The sequence below is a fragment of the Condylostylus longicornis genome, unplaced genomic scaffold, assembly GCF_029603195.1.
Source record: "Condylostylus longicornis isolate FDR11 unplaced genomic scaffold, ASM2960319v2 ptg000004l, whole genome shotgun sequence".
NCBI classification, from domain to species: domain Eukaryota; kingdom Metazoa; phylum Arthropoda; class Insecta; order Diptera; family Dolichopodidae; genus Condylostylus; species Condylostylus longicornis.
The window spans coordinates 19,840,712-19,851,224 of NW_026577973.1; the positions used below are offsets into that span (position 1 = coordinate 19,840,712).

General features: G+C 28.3%; 1 protein-coding gene across 1 annotated transcript; it reads left to right on the forward strand.

Moving 5' to 3' along the window:
• Window positions 1-1,753: 1,753 nt before the first annotated feature.
• LOC129613878 (uncharacterized) lies at window positions 1,754-4,929 on the forward strand. The gene is made up of 3 exons (XM_055528189.1): window positions 1,754-1,800; window positions 4,048-4,099; window positions 4,180-4,929. Exons 1-3 carry the CDS (start codon window positions 1,754-1,756, stop codon window positions 4,927-4,929), a joined length of 849 nt encoding a protein of 282 aa, XP_055384164.1.
• Window positions 4,930-10,513: the final 5,584 nt, after the last annotated feature.

The following is a 10,513-nucleotide window of genomic DNA, read 5'->3' on the forward strand; positions in this document are numbered from 1 at the left end:
GTGTATATCAAGAATTTTTTTTGTTTCATCTTAATTTCATTATTACTTAAAGTTTTTATTTTTCAATTTTTATGTAATATTATCATTACTTAACAAAAACTGCTGTATTACAAATGAAATAGTTTTTACTTTTATATAAATACGTTAGGTTAAATGAGAACAAAAATACTTAAGTTTTATTTTATGACAATTCCACATTTAGAATTGCGCTAAATTTAATTATCTGCACGCGTACTATTCTTCGGAATTTAATCATAAGACAAGGAGTTAAAAAAATTTAATAAAATTGTTCAAAAACTCTTAAATAAGATATTGCTATTCCTGATCAACAATGGACAGTTCGAATCTGCATAAATCAAATTAGATTTACCATAGAAAATTTCTAATTAAATATCAGAAGTAAGATAATCAAAGTAAAGATTTTTAAAATTTTGAAATAAAGAAATAAATCTTGAAAACGAAAATTTCTATGTAAAATTTTTACTTTAAAATTTCATTGCAATATCCCATTCCTAAAAATTTGTGAGTCTTATGATTCGATAGCATTTGCTTTAAATTTTCACTGCGATATAAGAGATATTAAAACTGATTAGTGTTTTAATTTTAGAAATTTCATAAAATAGTCCGCTTAGCTTCAACATCATACGAAGGTTTAAATTCTTTAAAGTTCAAACTATTTTGAGCAACATAATTTAATACATTTATACAAACTTTGTTTTGTATCGAAAAAAGGACTCTCTTTCTAGAAGCGTGTAAAATTTTCTGTGAGGTACAAATTTTCCGTTTTATACGCTCTTTTCATCTGAACATTTTAAGCATTCTGTCTTCTGTTTATATGTTGTCTTCAGCAATATATGATTTTTCACAATTTAATATAGTAAATGAAATTTGAGTTTCTATAAAAAATCTACAAAGAACACAACTAAAGAAAGTAACAAATTATTGTAAAGATTATTAAATTATTGTAAAGGTAGGGTTTAAATGGAGTGAGGAAAATTTTCTTGGTTAATTCCACGAATGCTTTACTAAAATTTCCAAATGATGTAACGAGTAAAACTGTTAATTCTTTTTTTGTAAAAATATGAAACATTAAAAACTGTTTTTTAGTTCAAGTAGAGTGACATATGTAGAATAAAATGAAATATCGTCTTTAAAATAAATAATATTACCTTCTAATTTGTGCTTCTTAACCGATGTTCGTCCGTCTCAACGATAACTCAAAAAAACATTGAGCCTACGAACAAAATTTTTGAAATTTGCTATTGCAACTCCTTTTTATTTAATTTTTATTATTTGCAAAGCACCAGTTTAAGAAAATATCATACTGCTCAAGAAAAATTTACACATATTTTAGAGACTATAATTTAACAAAATTATAAAATTTTATGCGCGAAAATTTATTATTAGTGATTTATTCTATGAATTATTTGCAATACGTTCATACGTGTATGACAAGGTTAACATGATCACCTTTTGTTGCTTCTTTTTTATTATTTTTTTCCTGAGAAATAGTGTGCACATTTGGTTTTATTAATGATTGGTCATTTATTAATAATTGGCCACCCCAAGTAAGCGAGCATGATAAAATTTCAATTTAAAAACGTGCATCTCTTGATAAAAACTTTTAAAAATAAAAATCAAATGTTTTAGACAAAATATTTATTCTATGAAAAAAATATTTTCCATTTATGACACAAAAAGCAAAAATGCTCATTATCCCAAAAATCTTGATTTCATATGACTTTGACAGAAAATGATACAAAGACATGTTAGAGAAGATGAAACGAAGTCGAAAGAAAAGTACTTATGCTTGAGATATTTTTAAAAGTTCTTAACGCATAATAATACTCAATAGAATAAAAATAAAAGTTCCTAAATAACTAAATTATCATAAACTTTCAATACGATTTTATTTTATCCCAAAGTTTTTCTATCAAATTTATTAAAACCTAAAGCTATAGGTAAATAGGTAAATTTTAAAGAAGTAAATATTCCAGTGACTGCGTTTAAAATGATTTACAAACAATCCGACTTAAGATACATAATAGCTTAGGTTTATATTTCAATTTGCTCAAATTTTATTGTTTCAAAATCATTTCTATTTTTTTGTCAAATTCCTATGTTTTCTGAGTTTAAATGTATGAGGCTCAGTTATATTATAAAAGCCCAAGAATTTATTGAGGAAGATTATAAAACACACGAAGACCTTTGCTGTTAAATAATAAAAAATTCCATAAGAAATCTCTTGGTAGAAAATTCGGATGACATTATTCTTGTTAAAGAAAACGCTTTGGATTTTTTGAAACATTGCAATTTATAATAAAATTTTAATATTGAACTTTTGGTTTGTTCATTTGGAATTCTAGATCAATTCCAAATTTTGTAAAATACCAAAATTTGTTTTCTTTTCTCAAGTTTAAAACAATCAAATCTGTTAGGAATAAGTTTTGTAATGCAAGTTTCAAGAATAAACTAACCACATTTCTTTTCAATAGAAAAAAGTGTTTAAAACTCTTTATCATAAGTAAAGTTAAAATGGTTAGATTGATTGGAAAAATTTCTAACCATTTTATTTATAATCAAACTTAATTCGGGATTAGTCCGTTTATTTATTTCTAAATTTAAAACTAAATCTAAATTTATCCTGTATTTTGCACAGAAATTTTATAAAAATGTAAAGCTCAAAAAAAGATCCAAAACATGAAAAAAAAAACAAGAAAACTCCTTTTCTCTGAGTTGCGTAAGCAAAAAAAAACACATAAGTCCGATTAACTAAAATTTCACTGATCGCAGATGTCTTAACAATTCGCAAACTAAAGTTCGAATGAAAACGACAGTGTGCATTTCAGATCAAGTCATTATTTTTTTTAATTTATCTTAATTTTTTATTAAAATTTAGGGATTTTTTTTTTGTTTATTAGCTTTTAAAAATGAATATATAAAAATATTTCAATTTACGTTAAAAACAAGACAATAAAGAAAAACGTAATAAAACATATTTTAATTCATTAACCTTATCAACTGCGCGGCCCAATATTGTGTATATGTAACTATAATTTAATAACAGTCATTTCTATGGCTTGTAAAACTTAATTTTCATTAGTAAAATGAAATGGTAAAATAGTATGAAATATTTACGTATGTATGTATATAAAATCGTTTAAGATTACATATGTACATGTTAAAACAAATAATTTCAAACACATAATTGATTATACATACAGACCTGTATATTTGTAGTTTGTATGCATAAAAAGAAATTTTTTTGTTGGATTTTAGTTTTTAGCAATTTTTAAGCAATAATGTTTTTAGGAGATGGATGAATTGAATGGATGGTCCCACTTTTATTCTACATACATATATATGCATAGTTCAACCATTAAGCTAGATAAAATTGATTGTTTTGTTTAGTTCACCTTCTTTTTGTCTTAATTTTAATTTTAACTATTATATAGTTTATCTTTCTTTTGTATTTTTATTGAGACGAGCTTTCAAAATGACATTTTAGCATTCCATTATAATGATACTAATCACTCAAACTAGTTGACAGCAATAATTTCGGTTATTGATAAACGAGTATAACATGGTACAGTTGTGGTGAAAAAAAAAAAATTATAGCCAAAGAAACAAACAAACGAACACATGTTGTTTAACATAGAGATGACCATAACATTCTCCTAGATTTTTTTATCTTCTCGTTTAGTATATACATTTTTATATTATGTGTTATGGTACATCATTTATAAAAACTTTTTTTTTTGTTAAATTTATCTTAATCTAAAGCAAAAAAAACAATCCTCTTACAAAAAAAAAACAGCATACATTGCAATATTCAAACGAATATTTCAAAAACAAAAACAAATAGCTATTTGAAATTGTCATAAAAAAATCAGTCCAAACCAATAAAAAAAAAAAAACGAGAAGATGGTTACAGATAGCTATTTTTGGTACTTTCATTACAGTATCTTCTACTAAAATTTATATAAAAACTTTTACTATATAAACGAATTGAACTAACAAAATCTTCAGTTAATCTCGTATTTTCAGATCAAATAGTAACATTTCTCCAATTTTAAGCGAAATCATGAAGGGATTTATAGTAAGCATTGATATTTTCGATTTTAATAAAATTAAAAAAAAAATTGTTTATAATTAATTTTAATGTAATCATTGTTTCAGATTTTGTTATTAGCTACTGTTGGAGTTTCTGTCGCTGCTCCACAATACAACTATCAACCAGTTGGTCATGGCGGTGGATCATTTTTAGGCGGTGGTGGTGCTGCTGGTAATTTTGGTTTATCACCAAGCTTTGGTGGCGGATTTTCCCATGGTGGTATTGGTTCTCATGGTGCAAATGTTATACAAAGTAACCATCAACCAATTGTATCAAAACAATTTTATATTCACTCTGCTCCAGAGGAGCATGATGATGGTGGTGCCGATAAAGTTATTAATTTAGGGCCTTCACGTAAAAACTATCGTGTTGTATTTATTAAGGCGCCAAATGCTGCTGTTGGTGGAGGACGTATTCGGTTCCAAGCACCAGCTAATGAAGAAAAGACTGTAATTTATGTATTAAGTAAGAAAACCGATTTGGCTGATATTCAAGCTGATGTACAACAGAGTCATGCACAAAATACTAAACCAGAAGTTCATTTCATTAAATACAAGACTAACGAGGAAGCTGCTCATGCTCAAAGAACAATTCAGGCACAATATGATCAATTGGGTGGTACATCTCAAGTTTCTGATGAAGGCGTTGCACCAGTACAATCGTTCATTGGTGCTTTGGGTGATAGTAATGCTCCAGCAGCTAGCCAAATTGCTGGTACAGGTGCATCATTCGGTTCTACGGGGGCTGGTTTTAGTGGTGGAATTGGTGGTGGAGTTAGCGCTGGTTCTAGTTCTTATTTACCACCCAGTATATAAATTATATTATAAAAAATATAATTCTCTTTTATGATTTAAAAATATTGGAGAATATAAAAAAAAACATGAAAACAATTTTTTACCAAATAATACAAGCTAATATTTTGTTAAGAATATCAAAAAAATTTGTTAAAGTAATTTTAAGAATAATTCTTTGAATTTTGTTATGCACACATTCTATGTAAATACAACAATTTTTTTTTTTAAAGAAATTTATTTTGTTTCTATTAGAAGTGCAAAATTTTGATCTAAAAAAAATAAAGCCATTGATTAAAAAGATTTATTTAGAACTTTGCTCAATAAATTTTTTTTTTTTAATTTTTCTGCACAATCTTCAAGAGATATTTCGAGCCATTTGCAACAGAATGACAAGTAATGCAAAACCTATTGATATATAGTAGACCTAACTTTTCTGAGATGTTGCAGAAGGATCTGGGAATTGAAAATACATACAGACAGAAACTCGTTTCAGATAACGATGTAAAAACCCTAACTATACGTATTCACATGGCATTATATTTAACTATTAGAAAAACATTTGCTGTTTTTTCTATTCATTGGTCTTTGCAAAACAATAATAAAATTAACACACGTTGTTTCATGTATAAGAGTTTTCAAGGCAAAAAAATTTAAAATCAATCAATGTAGCAAAGAAGTATGTATAGAAGTAAATTTTTCTCATTTACCTTTGAAATCTTCGATTGTAAACACCCCAATATCAATCAAGTTTTGCCTAATTGAAAGCCAGATATGATTTATTTCAGAAATTTATATAAACATAATTAACACTTGCAACAAAACAAAAAGCGCTCAATAAAATTAAGGGGAAAACATAACTCGAATAGAGAAAAAAAATATTCATTTATTTATCATCAAACACACTTTGTTACCGACATTTTGATAACCAATAATTTCTAACAAGTGTCTTACGAAAATCTTTTGAAGGTCTTTTGTAACCTCATTATAAATTAAAATATTATTAATTATCAAACTTTGAACAAATAATTTAAAAAACTTCATTTACCTTTAATCGTGGTTTTGCACGCATTTACTAGTCGGTATATATTGAAATCAATTCATAACTTCACAATTATAATGAACTAAGTTTATACCGTTATACCTTTCTGAAAAGCATGTTTTCATCTCTTACTTTTGAATGAAACAAATTGAAATATAGTAAACTAACTCATGATATGATATTATTTTGTGATAAATTTTACCATATAAGCTTTGTATCCCCGTACACATCGTACGAAATAAAGCTTCTGTATGCATCGTATGAAATAAAGCTTCTACAAGCATCATTTAAACTGCCTTGCCAAATTGTACTGTCATGACTGAAAAAATGGACCGAGTGCTGGAAATCAACTCCGTAAGAGGCGAACTAGATTAGTGTACAAAATAATTTTTCTGAGACGTGTTTAAATTATTATTGAAATTATACAATATTTATTTGTTCAAATTGCAAAATAATGTTCATAATGCTATGCGAAATATATCCTCAACAGTTTTCGAGATACAAAGAGTGACCATACTCTTCAGTTAACCGAACTGGATGGCTTTCGAATTTCTTTATTAATTTTCTTGTTATATTATGACATGCCTTAATCGAATGAGAATTTTTATGTTAACGATTTTATGTTTGTATTTCAGATAATTTTTTCTAAACGCTGCGGGTGTAATCAAATTTTTTTACTCCATTCATAACGTGTAAAAATAATAATTGCCCATAATGTCTTTGATATATTATACGCTAAGAAAATTATGTTATATATATATGCATATACGTATATATAAGTATAATGTAAACTCTGACTTGACATGAAGAATATTTTAATTTAATTGACATCCCGTACTTCTCTCTAACTCGAAAATGCTTAGCAAATATTTTTATTTATTTGTTAATTCCTTGGGTCCTCCCCGATAACTTGGAAACTCAATGAGTTAAGATCTTTCCAATTCGTACTGGTTCGTAAAATTCAACGTGATCGTGTCGCGGACTGATTTATGATGGTGGAAGGATGGAGCGACGTGCCGAGTGACAGGCAGTTTTAGCCTAGGCTGGATCTGCGTCGTACCACGTTTTTTTTGTATCTCCCTTGGCGTGACATTGGCACTGTGATAGGAGTTATAAGTGGGCAATGTCTGATTGGCGAACACGCCAGAAGAATGGAACGCTCCGCTAACGACCTTTGCAGGAACTGCCGCGGCGAGGAAGAGGAGGAGGAAAGGATGACTCATTTCCTGTGCTCGTGCCCGGTTTTGGCACGGTGGAGGCGGACGCTTCTTGCATTTCTTTCTGCGAGTTACGGACCTGTCGAATGTAAATGCTATGGACCTAAACTGTTTTATAAAGGACTCGGGCTGGTTCACGTGAGGGTGGGGATATGGAGATTCTGCGGTGTCACAACGGGCCCAAGTAGCCTAAGTGTATCCTCGGATGGCCGCGTCAACCTGATCTAACCTAATCTAACTCCTATTATTAAAAGAAAAGCCAAAATTTTTCTAATAATTCTCAAATAAATAAAACTACAAGTACCTCATAAATACACCATTTTAATAATCAGGCTATTGTTTACAAAAACGGTCGCATTGAAAGTTCTGTGCAATTCTTTGAAACATTCTTTAGTACGGAGGTAACGGAGTTTAAACAAGCAAGCCTCTTTATTTAATTTCGGGATAAAGGGTTTTTAAAAAAGCAAACAACCATATTGCAGTTTAGTTGTGTTTTAAAAAACTTATTTGAAATTCTTGAGAAGAAGCATTGATTAATTATTTACATATAATAAAAGTTATTTTTAGTGATTTGAAAAAATAGTTTTTAGCATTTTTCCAAAAAAAGTTTTGAAAAAAAGTGCTTATTAGAGTCACTCTGTCCGCTGAGATAAAACACTTAAATTTACCTATCTTCCTAGTGGTGAGCTTTTTCTATCGCGCCATAGCATATTTTAACTTTATAAAACAAAATTAACGTTTTTTTTTTCAAATCTTTCATACCGTTTTTCTTCTAGACCAGGGATGGGGAACCTTTTCTCTATATAAGGCCAAATTTTAGTCAATGCAAAGTCAATCAGGCCGCAAAGTTTAAAAAAAGTCCAAAGGTTATAAATTTTTGCTTTGTGTAGGTTGATGAAAACAAAATTATGTCAGAATATAAAAAATAACATTAAATAGTTTATTTCATAAATAAAAATAGATAAGTAAGTATGTACATTATTAATAAAATAATATGGTTCATTATTTCAATGACTTTTCTGTGATTGTTTGTTGCTCGATAACAATTTTATATTTGGTTCCTAGAATCTAGACCTTAGGTTCTAGAAAAAAGCGATATTAAAAATTTTAGCAGCTTTTAGACATTAAAAAACAAATCATTTCGGGAGAAGAAAATTTTTTTCCACATCCACCCCCTATCAAGTTATCGCACCTTAAAGTTTACAAAATTTGAACTTTGGGCACCTTGTAACTTTGAAACTACAAGCTTTTGCAAATTAAATGCAAAAAGCTAGGGGTAAATGTCGTGCGAATAAAAAATATAACTATTTTTCTTAATTCTCAAACTCTCTCTTTTTACCGACCGTATTGTGTATACAACAGGTAGGTTATGTGCATATCGAGTTTTCGGTGGGAATGCACTACTCCATGGTAGGGAAGTGTAAATAAACTATTTTTAGTAACCTGTCGGTCTGTGTAAGCACCCGTGTATCTCAAGTTCGGCCGAACCGATTTTGATGAAATTTTATATGTAAGTTTATTTCGACCATGGCAAGGATTGATCAACTTTTGGGATATATTAGGCCTCGGGAACTGCACTTTTTAGCAGGCCTAATTTAGCACTTTTTTTTTTTGACCATTTTGAAAAAAATTTTCAACATATTTATTTGAAATTTCATATATAAGCTTCGGTCGACCGAAAACTCCTAACTTTTGGAAGAAATCAGGCGTCGGCAACTGGACGTTTACTACGGGCCAATTATACATTTTTGCGTATATAAAGAGAAATAATCAACCGATTTCATTGAAATTTAATATTTAAATTCTTCGTATTAAAACAATGAAATAAATTTTTTGGAAAGATCAGGACTCGAAAACTCAACTTCGGGCCGATTTTACATTTTTCACCATATCTAACAAACGAATTAATGGAATTTTTTGAAATTTGATATTTGAGTTCTTGATATTTGAGTTACCAAAACTTACTGCCGAGCGTTTCAGGGAATTCGGGTAGCACAAATCGAAACTCTACTAAGAGCCAAATTTACATTTTTCTAGGTATGTTAACTATAAGTTTACTAATGTCCTAAAAATGGTAAAGAAGTATTTAGCAAACATTTTTATAATATTCCATAACACTTTCACTTACTAGACAATACAGATTGCGGTCGGTTATCTGCAGATCACATCAGAACAAAAAAAAATTGTTTTATTTCAAGATTGCATACAGTGCTGATTGTATGATTACATAATTTAAAATATGTTCGTATATGAATCAAAGCAATTTTAATAATGTAGAAGGGAAAAATGCTTCATTACAAACCATTGGTTTGATCTAACTTTGTTATTAATCAAACCTTAAAGTTTTATTAATTTCAACTAAATTAATTGATTTTTTGATATCATTTTTGTTAAGAGAATGATGAGAAAATTGCAGTAGTTTAATTATCGCACACATTAAAAAAAATCATTAAATTCCTTAATTTTTTTTTTTTATTTAGTGAATTAGTCAAATAAAATTTTTGAAATATTTTTGGTCACTCTTAATTGTTTAAAATATTTTTTGTTTCTTGCATAGAAAATTCATATGGCTTACAAAGTATTTCTAAATTTAGTTTTATTGATTAAAACCTAATTTTTTTCCATCTGGGGTCTACTTTTTTTGGTAGAAAACATAAAAACGCTGAAATATTTAATTAGTATCATCGTACCATTATTATTTGTATCCAATTTAATTTTAACTTGCAATTAATTGTTATTTTAAAGCGTTTCAATTTGGAAGGTTAGATTGTTTCATTTAATTTTTTATCCATATTAAACATTTTTTTCTCTCAAATTAATTGCAAAACGCGTTAAAGTAATAAAATTATTTTAATTTGTTGAAAAATGATAATAAAAAAACTATACGAAACGCATTCGTTCGCCTTAATTGTACGTTTCATCCAATTTGTACATTGTTTTAACGGTTTTCTTCGTTCCTTTCCGCGTTACTTCTTTTTTTATTTTGTATTGCTTTTTCTTCTCAGATAGACAGTGGTTATTGAACAAATTTATCATTCGTAATAATTATGATAATAATAATAATGACAGGCAAAAAAAAGTACGAAAACACCTAATAGGCAGATGCCCAAAAAACAAGAGAAAAAGAAAAAAAATAGAGAAAAAGCACTAGTAAATAAGTTCAAATCAAACGAGTGTTTAGTTGAAGTAGGCACTTTCGTTGTGACCTTCAACAGATATTTAACAATTTAAATATTTTTCACTCTAGTATATAAACGCATTTATGAACTAGATCTAAAGTCATAAACAAACTATAACTCACTAAATTCACACTTAACATAACGAATCGTATTGAAAACTTTGGATAACA

Coding starts and splice junctions, on each gene's coding strand:
- LOC129613878 (XM_055528189.1), top strand. CDS start 1,754: ATGATACAAAGACATGTTAGAGAAGATGAAACGAAGTCGAAAGAAAA. Junction 1,801..4,047: donor GAAACGAAGTCGAAAGAAAA/GTACTTATGCTT, acceptor TCGTATTTTCAG/ATCAAATAGTAACATTTCTC. Junction 4,100..4,179: donor AAATCATGAAGGGATTTATA/GTAAGCATTGAT, acceptor TCATTGTTTCAG/ATTTTGTTATTAGCTACTGT.